The following is a 22,827-nucleotide window of genomic DNA, read 5'->3' as shown; positions in this document are numbered from 1 at the left end:
GGAGGAGTGGGCCAAAATCCCTGCTGCAGTGTGTGCAAACCTGGTCAAGAACTACAGGAAACGTATGATCTCTGTAATTGCAAACAAAGGTTTCTGTACCAAAAATTAAGTTCTGCTTTTCTGATGTATCAGATACTTATGTCATGCAATAAAATGTCACTCACAGTTGAAGAGTACCTATGATAAAAATGACAGACGTTTACATGCTTTGTAAGTGGGAAAACCTGCAAAATCGGCAGTGTATCAAATGCTTGTTCTCCCCAATGTATGTTCCAACTACATTTATTTATAAAAGTAACCAAAGTTACAAAGTCACAATTTTTTTTTACGTTCGAGGTAATCAAGAAAATAAAATAAACAGAAATGCAATTTCCTTTTCTGGAAAAAGTTTGTACACACCTACATTTACTAGCACAGAAATGGGTATAATTACAATCAGATGCACCAAAACAGGTCCAAAAGATTAGGAAATCATTAGAGAGTAATTTGGGAGGATCTAGACTTCAGAGCAAAATAAATAGATGAGACTTAAAATGAAATACACATTTCCTGAGTGGACATTGACATATTTTAAATGGACAACTAGCATTGCCGGAGTCCAGTGATGCTCCATTTGCTGACAAGCGAAACATAATTTTGCCCATTTTGTGGGAAACGTAGAGATCCAAGTGGCACTCCCACCTGTGGAAGAGGTTAGTGGTTTTTTTTTAGAGGCCAACGTGAGTAACTCATGCAAGAGGGCTGGCTGGATGGCATCGTAAGCCAAGACCTCAGAGCATGCCTTTCTCAGTCAGTTGCTGTAACTGCTGTTGGATGGAGCACTGTACTCAGTATAATCTGCCAGTCTGGCCAAATGATCAGATAATCAATGTTAAGCATGAATTTCCAGAAAACCTAATCTATTTTTCCACTAAATAGAATTCTAAACAATAAACCTCTCCAGCAATGCTCTGAATTCCTGTGTAGATTGTAGATTACTATAAACAATGGAATGTTTCCAAACATCTCAAGATGATGAGATTCAATACTTCAGCTAATTTAAAGGTGCTCTCTGGTTACATGATCACACCACAGAAATGTCTACCCTTTTCTCAAAAAGTAATTTCAATAGTGACCTAACCCTGTCATGAACATCACTAAAAATAGCCTCCCCCCAAAAACAATTAGCTTAAGGTTGTTGGGTGAAGCGGATGCGCTGCTGTGTTGGTTTCCGTAGGCTTGATCAGTTGTCTCTTGGTTAGTTTTCTGAACCCCTAATTGGTTTGAAAAGTAGGAATTTTTAAGCTTGTATAATTGACTTTTTTACACTTCATGGTTAGGATCTATTCTAGAAACACAAGCTTTTTGCTACACCCAGTCATTACATATACATGTTACCAAAAATTTATTTTATTTATATAAAGGCTTGAATAGTTTCAGGCATACTTACGAAATGCTTTTACAATTACTAAATCCGTACCACTACAGGTCACCACCCTGCTATTTAAAAAAATACTAATTTGAATATCCAGAGTTGCCTGCAGTTAATGCCTTTATATAATGAATGTTGTTTGGGACGAGCACACAAGGCAATAGTACAAAGCACACTCAATAAAGAAACAGCTGAGTGAGTGCTAGAAAACTAAATCTATATTTTGAAAATGAACCATTTGCTATGCTAATCATTTTATTTGCAAGCATTAGTTCACAAGAGGCAATAGAAGGGTGTCATTATTTTGAAAATGGGCAGGGACAAATCTGTTTAGCTTCAGAGCTGTGATTTATTTAGATTAAGCAATAAAGAGACATCAATTAAAGTGTTTGATTAATTGTACTTTATCAGTCTATGGTAGGTTTATTTGAACAGTTCAAATAAACCTACCATAGAATAACAGCAAAATAATCCAGAAAAACCCATGTCATTTTAATGAGTGAAATAAGTATTCAACCCCTCTGCAAAACATCACTTAGTACTTGGTGGCAAGACCCTTGTTGGCAATCACAGAGGTCAGACGCTTCTTGTAGTTTCCACCAGGTTTGCACACATCTCAGGAAGGATTTTGTCCCACTCCTCTTTGCAGATCTTCTCCAAGTCATTATGGTTTCGAGGCTGATGTTTGGCAACTCATAGAATGTTTGGCAACTTCTATGGGTTTAAGGTTTGGAGATTGGCTAGGCCACTCCAGGACCTTAATGTGTTTCTTCTTGAGCCACACCTTTGTTGCCTTGGCTGTGGGTTTTTTCAATGCCCTGGCTGAGGGAAGGAGGTTCTCACCCAAGATTTGTCGGTACATGGCTCCGTCCATCGTCCCTTTGATGCGGTGGGGATGGTGTTCTTGGGGTCATATGCAGCATTCCTCCTCCAAACACTGCGAGTTGAGTTCATGCCAAAGAGCTACATTTTCGTCTCATCTAACCACAACACTTTCACCCAGTTCTCCTCTGAATCATTCAGATGTTCATTGGCATACGGGCCTGTACATTTCTCGTGCAGGGGGACCTTGCGGCCGCTGCAGGATTTCAGTCCTTCACGGCGTATTGTGTTGTGTTTCTAGTTGTTGTCTTTGTGACTATGGTCCCAGCTGCCTTGAGATCATTGACAAGATCCTCCCGTGTAGTTCTGTGCTGATTACTCACCGTTCTTATGATTATTGCAACTCCACGAGGTGAGATCTTGCATGGAGCCCCAGACCGAGGGAGATTGACAGTTCTTTTGTGTTTCTTCCATTTGCGAATAATCGCATCAGCTGTTGTCACCTTCTCCCCAAAGCTGCTTGGCAATGGTCTTGTAGCCCATTCCAGCCTTGTGTAGGTCTACAATCTTGTCCCTGACATCCTTGGACAGCTCTTTGGTTTTGGCCATGGTGGACAGTTTGGAATCTGATTGATTGATTGCTTCTGTGGAAAGGTGTCTTTTATACAGGTAACAAGCTGAGATTAGGAGCACTCCGTTTAAGACTGTGCTCCAAATCTCAGCTCTTTACCTGTATAAAAGACACCTGGGAGCCAGCAATTTTTCTGATTGAGAGGGGATGAAATACTTATTTCACTCATTAAAATGCAATTTATAAAAATTTTGACATGCGTTTTTCTGTATTTTTTTGTTGTTATTCTGTCTCTCACTTTTCAAATAAACCTACCATAAAAATTATAGACTGATAACCAGCAGGGGATCAAATAATTGTTTCCCTCACTGTATAGACTACACAACAGGTGAATTTCTTTAGTATGACAAATACAATTTTCATTGATCTTCATCTTGTCATAGAGCCTACAGATATTGGTGAGGAGAGAATCCAATCTCTTTTTTGTTGTGACTTCTGACATAGCCCTAATATGCTTCTGTAACTACACCCTTTTTTCATATTTTTGTTTCTTGCTGTTGGTTGGTGTTGTTTTCTCAGTTCAGTTTGTAAAGGAACTTTAGTATTAGTAGTAGGGGAATAGTAGTAGGATAAATGGGGGACTTTCCAGTTTTTCCTTCATAAAGGGCTCTGTTGGAACCATTTTGTGAACTAGAAGTAAAATGTTGATTGTCCTGGATTTTCAAAGGCACAGGACATCTTAACCATCTTTTGCCACTCCAGCGTGGGCAAGACCTACACTAGTCTTTCCATTTTTGTAGTAGAGGCACTTTCCTGCTTCAATAGACTGAGTTGTTCTTAAAAGCCATAGAGTAAATTCTCACAACAAGCCTTTATTCACCTCTATCCCAGCCTGGAATTAGCATTATTAGCCTAATTTCATGAATTGAAACTGTGCGTCCCGAGCCACAATAGTTGCATTGCAAGCAGAAATGTACTCTAACACTTCAAACTAAGAATGGTGGCGTTGTTTACCTCAAAGATGTAAGTGTTGTATTCCTCTAAACACTGTTGTATTCCTCTAATCCAGGACAATCAACATTTTACTTCTAGTTTTTGTTTTTGCTATATATATCAAATTTTAAACTAAACTGATACTTCCTATGTTTACCAGACAGTTTTGTTCCTTAGTGCCAGTTTAATGCTGCACTAGGTAGGATTTTTTCAGTAGTTGTTTTTTGTCCCCCATAAGCATAATCTAATTAGGCCTTCTAAGAGTTGTTTAGCAACACAGACAGCTCAGTACCAATTTTTGAGTGGGCGGGCCTTCCAGCCAATCACTTTCTGTGAGTCGGGCTTTCCACCATGGCTTATTTTGAGAATGCGCATTTTACCTGGAAGATATATATATAGCATAAGTACGCAATAGAGAACTAAGTTTGCTTACTGTAAGAAACTATAATGGCAGCTAGAGACCAGGACGACAAACTGCCAATTCCTCCCTTGTCTTCTACAGCATACACTACGAATACTACAAAGAAGGAAAAGAAGACTAGCTCTCTACATTCTCTGTCGGGCAATGGTGTGAAACCACTTTCTGACCAGCGAATAATTGCAAAATGCTGTTATTGTTTTTTCCTACCTAATGCAGCTCTAAAGTCACCAAATTCATCCATCTGTTTCGACAGAATGCAGTCAAAAAAATGTATGCTAGCACAACAGATTGCTGAATTTAGTTTAAATAGTTTTTTTGAGTTTGTTTCCTTGCAATGCAGCTTTTGTTGCTCGGGTTAAGCGGAATTTCACCCAAATAGGAATGTAGGTTGAATTATCCCTTTAACACTGTGTTGTTTTTGTTTCCACAGGTCTTCGTTGACATGTCCTCATTGTCATAAACAGAGCAACACCTTTGACCCTTTCCTCTGCATCTCACTTCCCATCCCTCTCCGCCAGACCAGGTGAGTATTATCCCTATTAGTGCAACAACCTTACAGTATACACAACCACGCCACACATCGCTTCACATCAAAAGCCGTAGTAGACGGATATCCTATAGGTTCAAATGTAGACATGCTGAGAAATCTGTCATTTGAATGGTCTTTTCAAATCTAGTAATGTAAGTGATGTATAGAGATTTGTGGTAGCACATTGAAACAATAGCCTTCGCTGAGATGGAGTGTATCGGAAGCCCAGAGTAAAGCCCTGTGCAGCTCCACCTCAGACAAACAATGTCACCGTCATGTCCAGGTCGTAAAGAGAACTCCACCCCTGCTTGGCCCTAATTAGTCTGTAAGGAAATCCTGACATTTTCAAGGAGTTAGCCCCTCACCTCCCCGGAAGCCTTTACTATACAACTAAGTAAACACTCTCAGTATTTTGCTCTCCTTTGTGATGTCCTTTGACTACCTAATTAATGTTTCCTATCACACTGCCAACAATAAATCTAAACAGTCTGAAGGAAACAGGTTCTCATCTTTACTGTCCAGTGCAGATAGAGGAGTAATACTAATTGGGGGAAATTATTTATAGTCAGGCAAGGAGCAGGCAAGGAGCGGATGTTATGCCTATACTGGATTCCTGCGCTGGGTTGTCATAGATATGCATGTAGCTGTGTCCTCCCACACTCCCACGGAGAATGCAGGGTGTGCCTAGAAAATATGAAATATTCAAATCTGTCCAAATCTTTACCACAACCTTTTGGTTACTGGTCAGATGCTCTACCTGTAAGGCTGAAGAGGCCAGAAGTCATGGATCTGGCAAGTTTCTGTCTAACGTTCCTTCCAATGTGTTTTCCAGTCTGATGAAGCATTAGGGTAACCTCACAAAACTATCATGATCTGGCAAGCCCACATTCAATCAATCAGTAAAATTTGTCAGTTGTCACAGTGTGCTTTTACAGATACCCAGCCTAAAACACCAAAGAGCCAGCAAGAACAAGAATGGATGCTGAGTGGCTAGGAAACACTGCCTACAATACTAGGGTCGAAGAAACTTAAAGAGGACATGGACTGTCCTGTTCTGGCTGAGTTAGCGCGATTGTTACATGGATTCTCAAGTGTTCACCCACCTTGGCTAATTTATTGCATAATTATTCTCTCCCTTTGCTATGACACCTACAGTGCCAGTCAATAGTTAGGAGACACCCATTCACGGGAATGTTTTCACTCGAATGGGTAAGTGTGTCCAAACATTTGGCTGTGCTGCAACCAGTTATCTTTAGAAGTCATGTAGATAGCTGAATGGAGTCCACCTGTGTGCAGTTAAGGTGACCCCAAACATACAGCCAAACAACTTATTGCTGGTCCCTTCAAGGACCCTGTGCCTAATTTCGTTAGCCGATGAAAGGCTAAGGTCTGCTCCAACTGGCTGTGAGTGTATGAATGTAAGGTGTAGACACGCTAAGCACTCAGAGTCCTAATGAAATCCTCAGTTGTCAGAGTTTAGTAGGAAAACAGAAAGTCATCCTGTGAAATACTAATTGAATAAAAGTCTAAAAGTAGCTGAATTTACATTGTGTCTCAAAATTGTGTGTTACAGTATGAAATCAGTATGGAATTTAATCAGGAGCTTTTGTCACTGATCAACACAAAAAATATTGGTATATTATGGTGGAAAATAAGTATTTGGTCAATAACAAACGTTAATCTCAATACTTTGTTATATACCCTTTGTTGGCAATGACAGAGGTCAAAAGTTTTCTGTAAGTCTTCACAAGGTTTTCACACACTGTTGCTGGTATTTTGGCCCATTCCTCCATGCAGATCTCTAGAGCATGATTTGGGGCTGTCGCTGGGCAACACAGACTTTCAACTCCCTCCAAAGATTTTCTATGGGGTTGAGATCTGGTGACTGGCTAGGCCACTCCAGGACCTTGAAATGCTTCTTACGAAGCCACTCCTTCGTTGTGTATTTGGGATCATTGTAATGCTGAAAGACCCAGCCACGTTTCATCTTCAAAGCCCTTGCTGATGGAAGGAGGTTTTCACTCAAAATCTCACGATACATGGCCCCATTCATTCTTTCCTTTACATGGATCAGTCGTCCTGGTCTCTTTGCAGAAAAACATGCATGATGTTTCTACCCCCATGCTTCACAGTAGGTATGGTGTTCTTTGGATGCAACTCAGCATTCTTTCTCCTCCACACACGACGAGTTGAGTTTTTAACAAAAAGTTATATTTTGGTTTTGTCTGACCATATGACATTGTCCCAATCCTCTTCTGGACCATCCAAATGTTCTCTAGCAAACCTCAGACGGGCCTGGACATGTACTGGCTTAAGCAGGGGGACACGTCTGGCACTGCAGGATTTGAGTCCCTGGCGGCATAGTGTATTACTTATGGTGGCCTTTGTTACTTTGTTCCCAGCTCTCTGCAGGTCATTCATTAGGTCACCCCGTGTGGTTCTGGGATTTTTGCTCACCGTTCTTGTGATCATTTTGACCCCACGGGGTGAGATCTTGCGTGGTGCCTCGGATCGAGGGAGATTCTCAGTGGTCTTGTATGTCTTCCATTTTCTCATAATTGCTCCCACAGTTGATTTCTTCACACCAAGCTGCTTACCTATTGCAGATTCTTCCCAGCCTGGTGCAGGTCTACAATTTTGTTTGACCGCTCTTTGGTCTTGGCCATAGTGGAGTTTGGAGTGTGACTGTTTGAGGTTGTGGACAGGTGTCTTTTATACTGATAACAAGTTTAAACAGGTGCCATCAATACAGGTAACGAGTGGAGGACAGAGGAGTCTCTTAAAGAAGAAGTTACAGGTCTGTGAGAGCCAGAAATCTTGCTTGTTTGTAGGTGACCAAATACTTTTTTTACAGAGGAATTTACTAATTAATTCCTAAAACAATCCTACAATGTGATTTTCGGGATTTCTTTTTCTCATTTTGTCTCTCATAGTTGAAGTGTACCAATGATGAAAATTACAGGCCTATCTCATCTCTTTAAGTGGGAGAACTTGCACCATTGGTGGCTGACTAAATACTTTTTTGCCCCACTGTAACATGAATTATCAAAGTATAAAACAGAAAATAAGATAAGGAACCTCTTAAATATGTAAGGGGTTAGTGAAATTATCTTGTATATTCTTCTATTCTAACACCAGAACTACACAAACACTGTAATGTACCATCATCTGTTTTTCTTGGATGTTGCACTGGTAACATAATCCGATGAATGACTACAACAATCAGAGAAGCAATACCATACTTATTTCCCTGACAACTATGCATGACAGCAATTCATTGACACAGGAACTAGTGCTTCCCCTGCAGTTCAGATGCTAACTATGATCTGTAAACACTGACTAAGTCCATATTATCACATCCTGGAACAGCAGGCCTCTCCCTAATTAACAGCTCGGACACCGGTTCATTGCTGTTATTGTCCTCATCTGTGTTCCTGATCACCGTTCTTCCTTCCCTCATGCAGCTCATCGGTCATTGTTTTGGACTCTGTTCCTGTGTAGCGCTATTGTGTTCTGTTTTGGGTTTTTTATTTAAAGTCTGCTGTTCTACCTGTGCCTGTGTCCTGCCTCCTGCCTGCCACATGAACTATATGATCTTATAGCCTAGTACCAAAAAGGTATTAAAATAGAAGCACTCAGTACTGTAGTTGTCCTGTATAAGAGCATCTGCTAATGTACTTACATTTAAATTATCCTTATTAGGTGCATCTGCTGGCTAGGGGAATAGTCTGTAGGTGTAAAACAATGTTGCTTCAAGCCATCAAAGTCACCTCTCTTTGTAGACAAGATGATTTTTTCCACTATGTTGCATGTCAGATTTATCCCCATGAGTTGTTTCACCTTAACAGTGTTGGTGTAGACCCTGACTGAGTTAGCACTGTGCTTATTAACCTTGTGAGCTCGAAACATCAGTTTGATACAGTAGAGACAAACAAAGAGGCTTTGAACCACGTGACCATAAATGATTTAATATGTATAAAATGTCAAATGCAATTAAGAAAGTGTGTTCCATTTGAAATTTTAACATGTATGTTATTACATGAAACTAGGTTGACTGCTTTGTTACACTACAGTCATATATTGGTTGTCAAGGTAGTCCACACAAACAGGTCTTCAGTGGAGTGTTTTTAGAGAAGCTGTTATGTCCCTCATTCAGCACACTGTTGCCTGTCTCTCCTTGCACGTGGCGACAGAGAGGTCATTGCCAAATGGCATGCAACACAGATTCCTTTACTTGTTCCACGTAAAAGAGTCCTAATAATATATTATTATTAATGCTAAAATGTATTTATTTATTAATCATGTTTATGTTTCATTTTGGTCATGGACAGTAATAAAAATTGTAGGCCTTTCAATGCTGCTGACTTTCTTTCTCTTGTTCTCTATCCTTTTGTCTTGACAGGTCTATGTGTGTAACTCTGGTCTTCAGTACAAAGGGCCAGAGATACCTGCGCATTGGGCTGGCTGTCCCCCTCTTTGGCTCGCTTGCCATTCTCAGAAGGATGTTAGCAGATGAGGGGAAAATCTCCCCAGACCAAGTAGGTGGTTTTGTCTTTTTTTTAAATTATAATAATAATTTCTGGAACCTCTTAATCCGTTTTTTAACCATGTTTCATACTGTCTTATTGCCCTCCAAACCTTGCTGTCCTGCTTTTTTCTACACTGCTCTTCTGAACAGAATGTCATGTGTGTCAATGTGTGTGGGGGCATGCTCACTCTCCTGATGACCTCAGTTAGCTTTGCAGGTGCCTGAAACTGTTGCTGGTCTGCGATGAGAACCTTAACCAGTTAGCCTGGTGCCGTAGATTGCTGTGCCACCTGTGAGGGGGTTTTGTCTCTCTTCTTTATGATTGACACCCTCCTTAAATGGAGATTCACACCCTCCGCAAATGGAGATTCACACCCTCCTTAAATTGAGATTCACACCCTCCTCAAATGGAGATTCACACCCTCCTTAAATAGAGATTCACACCCTCCTCAAATGGAGATTCACACCCTCCTTAGATTCAGATACATTCCATTTTCCAAATCTCTGGTGAAATAAGATGGATCCTCTTGCTCTCTCTCTTCTTTTCCCTGTCTCTTTCAGGTGATCCTGACTGAGATCTACACCACTGGCTTTCAGCGCTCCTTCTTTGATGAGGACGATCTGACATGCATAGCTGACAGTGACGTCATCTATGCCTTCCAGGCCCCACCCCTATACATCCGAGGAGGCTCTGTACGGGTTTCAGGTAACCGTAGTAACAGCTACACTGAACAAAATTATAAACGCAACACTTTGGTTTTTGCCCCCATTTATCATGAGTTGAACTCAAAGATCTAAGACTTTCTCTATGTACACAAAAGGCCTATTTCTATCCAATATTCTTCACAAATCTGTCTAAATCTGTGTTAGTGAGCACTTCTCCTTTGCCAAGATAATCCATCCACCTCACAAGTGTGGCATATCAAGATGCTGACAGCATGATTATTGCACAGGTGTGCCTTAGGCTGGCCACTATAAAAGGCCACTCTGAAATGTGCAGTTCCATCACACAGCACAATGCCACAGATTTTGCAAGTTTTGAGGGAGCGTGCAATTGGCATGCTGACTGCAGGAATGTCCACCAGAGCTGTTGTCCGTGAATTTAATGTTAATTTCTCTGCCATAAGCTGTCTCCAAAGGCGTTTCAGAGAATTTGGTAGTACATCCAACCGGCTTCACAACCACAGACCATGTGTAACCACACCAGCCCAGGACCTCCACACCCAGCATCTCCACCTCCAAGATCGTCCGAGACCAGCCACCAGCCACCAGGATAACAGTCAACAATCTGTTTGCATAACCAAATAATTTCTGCACAAACTGTCAGAAAACGTCTCAGGGAAGTTAATCTGCATGCTCGTCGTCCTCATCAGGTACTCGACTTGACTGCAGTTTGTCTTCGTAACCAACTTGAGTGGGCAAATGCTCACATTCGATGGCGTCTGGCACTTTGGAGAGGTGTTCTCTTCACGGATTAATCCCGGTTTTCACTGTTCAGGCCAGTGACTAAATGGTGGCTGGATCAAAACCCAAGCCGTGTATGATGAGTAGTCTGTTATTCTGCCCTTGAGTGAGGCCATCAACCCTAAGTGCCCCAGGGTTGGCATGAAAAATGGCAGATCCGGCCCCTGCCAGGCATTTAGCTTCCTCATTGCCAGACCATGGTGTGAATCCTGCCTAATTGTTATTAATTTTTTTGACAAGATAATGAGTTTGCTATGAGCAAACAGACACAAACTACCAGCATTGTGTTTTATATACAGTACTGTACATTTATCTCAATGAGGAATTCACTGTATAAAGACAAATCATTGGGGAACCCGTACTGTACGTGTACACACAGCCCTGTGTGCCTGCAAACACATTTCAAACACATGTTCAGTAACAACCAGCCCCTCGGATCTACTCAGACCACCGTTATTTTCCGTGGAGATATGCTGTCATTGAAAGATTTATTTTTGAAGTATTTCTCCTCTGTAATTGCACTGATGGTGTTATTGGTAAACAGTCAGTGTTCCCAGAAGCCAGATTGTGTGGTCAAGTCTTCCCACATTTTTCACTCAGGGTTTTGGAGAGATTATAGCAACAGAGAGGGACAATGGCTAGCTGTTGTCCCTGAAAATAATGTTTTTCAGCGTCACCACTGACCAGACTGGTGGGAGTAATCTCTTTCTTTCCTTTGTCATTTTTGGTTCGACCACACACACGTATCGCGAGGGAGGTCTGTTGACAATTTGACTGGTCTGCACAGACAGGCAGCTGACCTTGAATCCTGATGGGACATTATATCCAACTCTCCACTCGTGGTGTTGGCATGGAGTTCACTGCTGAACAGAGTTTTTTTTAGGAGTGAACAGAGATTTCACTGGTCAGGTACTTCAGTGGACACTGCTTCTACTGGAACTTGAAATTATAATGCATTTAGTGATCAGGCCCTAACTGTGAGTGGGGCTGGATTGGAAATGGAGTTGTGGCAATATTTTCCCATAACGGTGTCTACATTCATTTAAAATACTTTTTTACATCACAGAGCACTGTTTAGCCACACAGATTGGATGAGAATGATTCAGTGTTAATCAACCAATGTATAACAGTACAAACGTGAATTATTTTCACCTCTTCATAAATCACACAACCGGACTAAATAAGGCTTCAAGTATGGATGTAATGCATTAACAAGACCTGCAGGTAATACTCAATGCCTGAATACTCAATGCCAATCACTGAAGAGTCAATCCTCGGTGCTTCCCGGGTCAATCCCTGGCCCCTTCTTCGTGGCTGCTAGATCATCTTAAACTGGTAGGCTGGTGGCCATGCCATAGATGTCATTCAAAGGGTGGTGGATCTGCTGGGTCGTTTGACTTTACCCAGCTGAAAGGATCAACTCCTCACAGCATCATTGTGTACCTAGACACACAGTGAGGCACCGGAGCGCAGTCTTCCAGCGTTGGAGGAGACCCAAATGCAGACGTGCAGCCGGCTGGCGTAGCATGATGACGCCGGGCCGGGGTCCCCACACACCGTGGCCCCCCACCCACCGCGGACCCCCCACACACCGTGGCCCCCCACCCACCTCGGACCCCCCACCCACCGTGGCCCCCCACACACCGTGGCCCCCCACACACCGTGGCCCCCCACCCACCGCGGACCCCCCACCCACCGTGGCCCCCCACACACCGTGGCCCCCCACACACCGTGGCACCCCACCCACCGCGGACCCCCCACCCACCGTGGCCCCCCACACACCGTGGCCCCCCACACACCGTGGCACCCCACCCACCGTGGCCCCCCACCCACCGTGGCGGCCACCATGGTGCAGCTGCACACCCGATAGCTACGCCAGTGGTCTCAACCTACCAAAATATGTGGTGATGATTTGGTTTTAAGGTTTATTACATGGCTTCCCAGTTCTCTGGAAACAAGTAATTCCCTGACCCTGATAACCCAGTCATTACATTTCTAAATAGGTTGACTTCATTTGTCTCACGATTTTGTAGAAGCAAGACCTAAACACAGATTTGAAGGAAAAATAAAGGATTTAATGGTGGTAGGTAGACGGAAAAAGAGAAAATGGCAGAAAAACAGGCAGGCAGGCAAAAACACGGGCTGGTGGCAGGGACGGAAAACATAAAACAAGCAGAAAAACACAACGACTGACAAGGGGTTAACAGAAGAGGGCAAACTAAATAGGGAGCTAACGAGGACCAACAAGACACAGGTGCAAACAACAAGGACAGGCACAGGTTGCTGGTAAGGACACAAACAACATCCAAACGTGGCGGGCTGCATTCAAAACCAAACCAAAACCGAACGTCACATTATTATCTGAGGCGTCTCTGAAAATGGTTCAGTTGCAGACATGCAGTGATGCCCCAGGTTTGTTGATAGTGGATCCCTTTGGGATATAGGTGTTCTATATCGATCTGTCTTTCATATCGATCAGGGAGTTGAATATAATAGAGTCCAAAACAAAAACCCTAAAGTACAGATGGGTTGTGAAATACACAACTATTCTGTGATTATACTAAACAAAAGAGACATTAGAGTCAACAGGCAGGTATTTAAATGTGTGTGCAAGGATGTCCATGTTTCTGGATGCAAGGATGTCCATGTTTCTGCATAGCTACTAAAATCTGCCATGGGCTGTTTAGACACTCTCCCTTTGTCCTTCTAAAAAGATGACATAAATTCTAAAGGAGGAAATTATAGCAATTCAAAAGCCAGTGAAAAGACCTACACCCATTAAAGAAATACATTTTTAATATGACTGATGAGAGGTCTCTTCACACCCAGCATCAATTAAATGGGTAGAGCCCTCGAGGTGACCTCTGCATTTTCCTGCTGTTTTATGAGCATATTTCACCACCCATTAAGGAAGAAAATCTATAAATAAATCATCCTCACTGCGTGCTGAGGTCAACCCTGATGTAAATTGCAGGGCGTGATTGAAGAGGCTTTGATCAGCTACTTGATTAGTTGACCATGAACAGGTAAATAGTGGTGCATACTTTTCCTCATTATGCTCAGGTCAAGGCTCACCCCCCCCACACACCCCCGCACACACACACATTTCTCAGTGTCTTGTTTGCAACGCTATTTGAAAGTAATTACATCACAGACATCCTTATGAATCTAAGTATCAAGCAGGGCACTTTCAAAAGTGACAGAGGCTCTACAGACACAGAAAAATATAACCTTCAACTGCTGGCTGCTCGTCCCCATTATATAACCCAACAACAGAAATGCTTCCCTAAAAGCTGCCTGGGTTTTAACAAACATCTTCTCTTTTCAGAAAGAGAAAAGCTCAATTAATGGGACAGAATAGCAAAGTGAATGTATTACCTCCTTGCATATTACAGGCTGTAGCTCAGCTTCAGAATACTATAGAAAAACCAATATATCCCCATACAGTATGCATCGGAGCCACGTCTTTCGCTGGCATTTTAGATATTGTTAGATATCCCTTTTGCCCTTTTCTTTATCAAAGTGAATGTGATATCCTCATTCAATTTGAGCCCTGGTGTTAACCAAACACACCAAGCCCTTCCCAAGCACTGAGGTATTTAATCAGTGCATTAGACATTATTGGTGTATTTGGCTATACTGACATCTGTGGACAGCATAATTGTGTCTCGGTCAAATAGGTAGGCGTACCACTTATTATTTTTTTTATTGGAAGAAATCGGCACCAATCATATACAGTTAAGCCCAAAGGTATTCATACCCATGCCAGATTTTGAGCCATAGTGAATTTTCATTTGACCAATAGGTTTCTTCTGGCTGGAAATGACATAAACAAGTGTCAAAACCCGGTAAGACATTGTGCTGGAGATACAAATGAATAACGTACAGATGTCGCTAATTTAATTCCAGACCCAAGGGGGCGGTGTACAAAAATAGAAAATAGAAAATAATAATGACCACCAGGAGGCATCTGTGAGAACATTTGACACCCGTCTGAAACTGCTGTTATTCAAGCCTGCTTCTGTGTTTATATGGCCAGAATAAAACATAAAACATCTAATGAATATTGTCTACTATAATCCTATTCATGGATTGCTATGTTGCTGTGTTTGATTCCATGTTATAGGCCTACACACGTGAATCTCTTCCTTTTCGATAATTGTAATTATTGAAACTGAAAAACTATTATTTGACTGGAAATATAGTGATTACAACCTCGTTTGCTGGCCTCAGTTGGGCCATCACTAGTTGTTTTTTTAAAGCCGGCCGGGTTATATCTGCTTCGCCTTCGACATTTCGGAGTCGTATGCTGGAGCTGTATGGCATCACATCAGTCACAAAACTCATGTGCACACAAGATAGAGCAGAAAGTGACATTGAGAGAGCAGAAACACAAGCCGCTTGAGCGAAGGACCAGTCGCACATGAGTATAAACATTGTGAGAGCACAGACATTGTGGCGTGGAATTTCTCCGCAACTTCTCAAAATTCAGCTGCGCCTTCTCGAAACCCCCCTGCTCTCCAGTGAGAGCAGACCAGTACATGCCAAAGACCATTACCTCATCAAAGAACAAGATGATAATAAAAGATAAATGGTTAAAATGGTTGCCAGAGATTTCCAACCACAACATTGTTGAGGACAAGGGATTCAGAAACTACTGTCATGTTCTAAATCCAGCTTATGTTCTTCCAAGCAGGACAACCCTATCTAACACAATAGTTCCTCATCTGTTGAAACTTGAGACATGTTTACAGTTTGGCCAACAATAAGAACAAATGGCATGTTGAACTGGTAATAATAATATTACTTAGTAATTTTCCCTTTAACCATTTAAATTATAAGTTAATGTGTGTTACAATGTTTTGTTATTGTGTTCTACTGTTCTTTCATTATTACACATTTTTCAATGGAGAGTGAAACATTTCACTCTCTTTTTCACTCTTCAACACAATGAAGAGTTATTAACAAGATTTTGCTCTTATTTTTTAATGCATGGAACCTGCTAGGATTAAAATGCATAATTTCAGTGAAATATTGAAGGTACCATGTACTGTTTCGTGAATGCAAACACGTGTCATGTGAGAGCATGGGGGGGGGTCCTTCGCTCACGCGGCTTGTGTTTCTGCTCTCTCAATGTCACTTTCTGCTCTCTCGACTGAATTTTTTCTTCTCGAAGTGGCAGCGGCGTGCGCGCGAGTTTGATCCTCTTCACGCACAGCTTGTGTTTCTGCTCTCTCGACTCAATTAATTATTCTCGGAGTGGCAAGTGGCATGAGTTTTGAGACTGATGTGACGCCATAAGAACTACTGCTCTTCACCTGTTCTCTATTTATAGGTGATTAGAATGCTCTCTCATGGTGGAAATTACAAGACCATTGTAAATGATCAGGGGCGCCGGAGGGCGGCATCCCATTGTCTCTCTGGAGGGAGGCAGACAATTGTCAAAATGCTGCCTCAAATTCAAGTGCCGCCATAGGCTGCTACATAATGGCATGAGACTGATGGTGCGGTGGAATTAAAATACATTATCTTGCGATGTGATTTGTCAAGTATATTTGGTAGCAACTGCTAGATAAGGACATACTATAGGCTGCCCCCCACCCTGAAATTGTGATCTCTGTATTTTATCTCAGTTGGACATATAACTTCTGTTAAGGTCACTCCATAGTGTGTGAGCAGAGAAGTTAGAAGTTGAGAAGTTTCTGGCATCCAGCCAGGACATCAGACAAGACCTCCTAATGGGAGACTCTGCTGGGCCAGCTCCATCTGTTCTCCCTTCTGGTTCACTCCCCCCAAATAGAATGCTCTTGCTCGCTCACCTTGTTTTATATGACTCTCATTCGCTCCTCTTCTTCCTCTCACCCATCCCGTCTCTCCACCTCCTCGTCTGCAGTGTTCAACCACAGCCTGCCTTCTTCCCCATACTCTTCTGGGCATGAAGGTCAAAGGTTACTTTCATCTGGAACATTGTCGTCAGAGTTTCTGAACCATGGTGTGCCAGAGAAGATCCTGCTGCTGGTGTGCAACGCTGCCGGGACGGCGCAGCAGGCTGTCAGGTCAGGTGCCATTTTCAAACGCAATCTGGGTCTGAGGGTTGATTGGCGTTGAAACACTTTGTTTAGGTGAAATGAAAGAAGTGAAAGAGTAGCCTCTAATTGTTAGACATTGTGCCCGGTCTTATTCTGTTTGTTTTAATCAGAATATTGCTATTCTACACATTTGGTCATGAGGCTTACAGAAAAAAAAAAATCAGTTCTAATGCTAATTTTTTTTTTGAAATGTGGGCATCCCTTGTCAACCCTATCTCACTTGTAACCCTAGTGATGTTTTTTATTTTGAATGTGTGAGAATTTTGGTAATTCAGGCCTTAGTTATTATTCTTTAGAAAATATAGAAATTGCCCTATGAAAAATATGGTCTCAAAGGAGCAGATTCTATGTATTGCTGTAGTGTATCAATGGATTAAAATAGCATGACTACTCTCTCTACCGCAGCTTTTCTTATGTGGGCAAACTTGGCCATCCACTAGTTCTCCCAGCTGGTTTTGGTCTAGATGGATGATTCCACATTCACTGATCATCTTACAGTCAACACTCACATCTTTTATCCATCAATCTAAGTTGCACCAGCAGCCTAGTGGACAATCTGTTCATTACTGTCTTAAGTGTTATTTTGTGATGAAGCCCTATATTGCTTTAGAGACAATTTATTAGACAGATGTTAAAGCTCAAGACTGTACATGGCTCCTACTGAGACTGTCCATTGAGGCCCCCCAGACTGCGTGGGGACTGTAGTGGATGAACATGGATTTGTCTTTGAAAAGCCACTCCAGTCACATGATCATCCATCAGAAATCTCCTTCCTGCTGAAAAGCCACTCAAGCCAAACATGTATGGTATTGTAGGGAAAAACGGAGTAAAACACCACACTGCCTACATTTTGTGTGAGTGATTTGAAGGTACAGGAAGTCCCCAGCCCTAATCAAAATGTTCACCATTTGTTGACTTACAGACTTTATTTTAATTTTTTATTTTGACTTGGATACTGTGGGTTACTGTGTGGCAAAAATCAGATTTTATGTGTTTTCATTTCTGCGCTGTAAGGCAACAAATGGTGAACATTTTGAAAGAGGGTGGGGACTTTCTATACCCACTGTGAATTACAAATAATTTATGGTTAACTGGACAAGAGTAGGGGCAGCCAGGGAAAGTGTTGAAGGGAATATTTTCTATCTGAAATTATTTTAATGTCCAGGGTAATTGAGATGTTGTACCTCTAGTTACCCTGTCAAAGTTTTAAGTTAAAGTTACAAAGTCTGGTTTGATACTGTATTCTATGTATGGTTTGGTATCTTAACATCATTTTACCAATACATTAACTCACTTCTAGAGGTGGAAACAATATAGTGCCATCATACATTTGTTTAATTTTGCAGAATAATTCTCAAGCCTTTGAGGTGTAACCCAGAGTAAACTATTCTAACCATTCAGAGTGGACTTATGGTGACTTATACCAGGTATTAATGTTATGGTGAGAAGCAATATGTTTGCAAAAAATCAGAGGTCCACCTCTGGTTGTAGGACAGGAATTATTTCTAAATAGGAACGGAATTGCCCTCTTGTGGGCACTTCTAATGTTTTCAATGATGAACAGTTTTCAATAAACCAACATAATTTACCTTGGCTAAATCCCAAATGATACTCTTTAACTTTGCCCTTCATTTTGGGTTCTGCTATTGGGTAGTGTCCCAAAGCTGAGGAAATGAACATGATAAAGGTTTAGGGGCAGATTAGTCTCTTCAGATAATTAGGGCCTCCAGTGGTCCTTTTCAGCAAGTCTGCAATTATGCAAAGTATAATGCCATAACAAACTGATATATCTGTTAGGTTTATTGACATATAACACACTCCAAGCAAGTTAGTAGAGGCTGGTTGGAAATTCACAGCTTAACCATCCCTATGGTTTCCATTAATTACAGGATTATTTTTGTTTAGTTTTGCCTTGTCTGGATTTGTGTAAAACCCTTCTTATTAATGACAACGATGATCTGCCTTGACCAAAGTTTTATACCGTTTTTGTTTGTTAGCTGGCAGGTTTCATTTTTTTAAGTGATGAGTTTGGAAAAAGATTTGAAGCTAAAATGATTCTAGCTATTATGTGCCAGAATTGGATTCTGGATGTGTACTGTACTCAATATAGGTCAACAATATAACAACAATATAGGTCTGTGAATAGTCAGTTGTGCGTAAACTTTTTAAAATTTTTATAATCTCCCCTGTTGTCACTGATCATCCAATTGTGACTGAATGGTTATGATCTTCCTTCAGGTTTGGACCTCCATTCCTCGTTAGGGAGGAGCGCTCCATCTCCTGGGACCAGCTGCAGCAGAGCATACTCAGCAAGCTCTACTACCTGATGATAAACGGAGCGCAGGCCCAGGTAAACACTGAATAACCATCACCGGACCCAAAGGTCAGGGTTAGATAGTCTAACCCTAACCTCTAACCCTGACCTAGTGTGTTTTCTGCATGTCTTATTTCTCTATACCTTGGTTTGTTGTAAACAGCTACCCAAAACTGCATTATAGAATTTGCCTATGAGAGGTCTTCACATAGCATGTGCGAACTAGACTGGGTCAGTATGTTAGTTCTTTGCCTATTTGTTATGTACTTCACCGTTGTTGTGAGTGCCTTAACAATACAAATAAAACAGCACAGTGTTTAGATGTGTACCTGTCAGATCTGCTAATTACCTCAACAATACCACCCAGGCCTTCTCACAGTGTGTAATCTGAATGCGGTCCTGCGCTGCATACAGCTTGCTGTGTTAATCATGTTGCCAAACAGCTTTGTAATTAGGTTGTGACTGTGACTGCATGGCGGCCAGAGCCTGTCAATCTGGTAATGGCTCCAGTGTCCCACCGTTTTAGGAAGAGAACATACAGATGACCAGTTAGCCTTCTGTGAAGAGAGGAGAGACAGAGATTCTCTTTTATTAAAACACTGTGAGGCAGGCAGTAAATCTCTGTATTGGAAAGCTTACGATGGCCCAGCGGTCAAAGCTGCTGTTTCCAGTGGGCGTGTACCACTACAGCATGGTTTCTAGTCTCGGCCAATATACTTTCAGCAAAAACTCTCCTTCCCCTCTGCATCTGTCCAATGAAGTTCAATTCTTATGCTCTTTTAACCCTTCACTTATTTAATTAAAGCCCATCTTGTAAGGGCAGTGTATGGAACCTTCGGTACGTCAGCCCAGAGACAGAAACAACAAACAAACGTTTTGCTAATCAACTGTTTATTCTAGAACTTCAAAGGACAAGGATGTGACCACCCACAGTTTATGGCAGCAATAATTTACTTTCTGAAATTAATTTTCTATCTTTTTGTAATTTTAGACTACGGACTATAGAATTTATTTCTAAACACTTCTAACATTACAGAAAGAAAACTGTAAAAGCATGTTAACTATGCTAGGGTATGTTGTTATTTCTAGTTAGTGTTTATTGGGCCAATTGTGTAATGATTGGAACCACCTTTCAATCGATAAGTTGTATATTTAGATACAGTGCCTGATTTTGTCCCATTTATTTAGTGTTTTGTGCAACCTAATGCATTAAACAAATTAACTCATTCTGGCCAACAGTGTTTTAAGTTTGGACCCTGCGCGCAAATCTCGATGGACAAAAGATGGGAAATAAACTTTAATAGGTGACCAAGCCCTTGACCAAATCATGGTGTTCATATGTTGATTTTCTCTCTAAGTCCTTCCTACCTTCTCAGCAACCCTCCCATTGCCTCCCATTGATTTTCACTCTCTGTATTCTGAGACAGCAGTCTGTGGTGGGTGGAATCCACACACGTTTCTTTGTGTGAATGGGTGGTCTTCAACAAACACACGTTCATCATTCTAAGCCGAATTTGGAATTAAACAAAGCTTACTGAGTACAAGTGGGGAGCGAATTTGATTTACCGTTCCAGAGTCTTGTTCCAATGCCACAGTTGTATTATCATTCCAAATTATGTAGCAAATATCCAATGTTTGCCTTTTTTATACCTTGAAAGTCCACCTGCTGCAAATCCATTTTTCCTTCCTCTCAGACTTCCAGGCCCAGTAGAATATCAGAAACATATTGGACAGTAAAACCGGTAAAATGGGTGTGTTAAAACAGCCTGGTTCCTCTTCTTTCCTTCTCTTCCATTCTGTGAGCAGCCTTTCTCCCACGCGGTGTCGGACCCTGTTGGGTTCTGCAGTCTGGCACTCTCCCACTGTTAAGTGTTCAACAAACCCTGAGAGGGATGTTTAGACAGATGGGTCAAGCATTGACAGGGTTTTCTGTCAGGTAGAGGGAGACATGATGAGGCAGAGCTGCCTCCATCAGGATCACTGGAGTAACAGTAACCATGAAATACCAATGGCGTTAATCAATCTTAAATGATCAATGGGTACAGAATATTTAAGGTTTGATATTATTTTATTGATTTCATTAACCCCCGTTTGTGACATTGACAGTCAATACACTAATAGTCAATACACTAATAGTCAATACACTAATAGTCAATACACTAATAGTCGTAACAGAAGTCACCGTGGCTTTATGAGGTCATTTTTATTTTTGCCATGTTTGTTAATATGTTTACAGTACCAGTCAAAAGCTTGGACACAGACATTCACTTAAATGGGTGTGTTTAAACCTTTGACTGGCACTGTATTTGACTGGTAAGGATTGCAGTTTTTCAATAATTTGGAGGAGTTGTCTGTGTAGTGTTTTCCTAGTTACACAGTTCCTTTAGAATATATTCTCTTTATAAGAATCAGTGTTGATGTTTCTCAACCGCAAACTCACAGAACTTCATTTAATGGAGAAGAAATCAAAGATTCTTTCCAAAGCACTCCCAAAGTCCTAAGGAATTCCAATCCCAGCAGGTGTCTGTGTAATATAAACACTTTTCAACACTTTTTATTTTCACTGTATAAATTACTTTTAAAACCCTCTTGGTTGTGTGAAATTCTGTGCTTTTGTGTGACTTTAGAGGGAAAAATGTAATGTATGTAATTTAAGTTATATGGTTTTGTGTATAAAACTGTGTGAGGAGTCATTCAAGCACGTTTATAGTTTTGTGAAAAAGAAATACATGTTCAGTAAATGTGTGTTAGCAGATAAATAAAGTGAAAATAAAGGAAATAAAGACAAAAAAAAATAATATATATATACATGTATGTGTATATATATATGTATATATATATATATGTGTGTGTGTGTATATATATGTTGTACTCGAGTCCCTGGCCCTGGCATCTCCAATGCCAACGGCAATATTAATTTATAAATTAATTAATTCATAATTTTAAGAAATGTATTTTCCTTTGTGTGTATTCTTGTGTCTGTGGTCAGAATGCCAGAGTGCTCTTTAAAGTCTGTGTGGTGGGAGGATCAGTGTCATACAGCTACCTCTCCCCTCAGGATGGACGGCCGCTCTATCACCCCGCAGTCGACAGGTGAGTGACAGCCTTCCATGCTGCTCTTCTGTGTGGTTTCTTTTCAGTAGACACTGTCTAATGGTTTATGTTCTGTGAAAGAAAAATGTTTGTGGCCGAATAATTTCTCTTGCTTACAACATTTTATTCCTCCATTTGAACAGTTGTTGGTGACCATGGTGTTTTGAAGTGCATGCGATCCAGGTGACCTCGATTTGATGGTGTTATTAAACTGAGACATTGATACCTTTTCAGTAATACTAAAACATCAATTCAATTAGAGTGCACCTCAATAGCTTACGGTGGATATAAAGTCTACACACCCCTGTGAAAATGTCAGGATTTTGTGATGTAAAAGAATGAGACAAAGATAAATCATGTCAGACTTTTTCCATATTTAATGTGACCTATAATGTGAACAATTCAATTGAAAAACAAACTGAAATCTTCAAGGGGGAAAAATGAAAAATAAAAACCTTACAATAATCTGGTTGCATAAGTGTGCACACCCTCTTATAACTGGGGATGTGGCTGTGTTCAGAATTAACCATTCACCTTCAAACTCATTTAGAAGTCATTACACACCTGCCCTCATTTAATGTGACTGATGAAT

At 41.2% G+C, this 22,827-nt stretch overlaps 1 protein-coding gene across 5 annotated transcripts in view; it reads left to right on the top strand.

Annotated features, from left to right (window-relative positions):
* Nucleotides 1–22,827, top strand: part of usp43b (ubiquitin specific peptidase 43b) — a 78,031-nt gene that overhangs the window by 39,542 nt on the left and 15,662 nt on the right. For all 5 annotated transcript variants that reach the window (XM_013135833.4, XM_020051010.3, XM_010874505.5 and 2 more), the window contains exons 4-9: nt 4,649–4,741; nt 9,150–9,285; nt 9,837–9,981; nt 16,633–16,795; nt 19,067–19,178; nt 22,132–22,235. In XM_013135833.4, the coding sequence (XP_012991287.3) occupies nt 4,649–4,741; nt 9,150–9,285; nt 9,837–9,981; nt 16,633–16,795; nt 19,067–19,178; nt 22,132–22,235 (753 nt within the window). The remainder of the gene's footprint in view (nt 1–4,648; nt 4,742–9,149; nt 9,286–9,836; nt 9,982–16,632; nt 16,796–19,066; nt 19,179–22,131; nt 22,236–22,827) is intronic.

Source organism: Esox lucius, chromosome 11 (assembly GCF_011004845.1).
Source record: "Esox lucius isolate fEsoLuc1 chromosome 11, fEsoLuc1.pri, whole genome shotgun sequence".
Taxonomy (NCBI): domain Eukaryota; kingdom Metazoa; phylum Chordata; class Actinopteri; order Esociformes; family Esocidae; genus Esox; species Esox lucius.
Note: the sequence above shows the minus strand (reverse complement) of the source record. Positions and strands in the feature narration are given on the sequence as shown.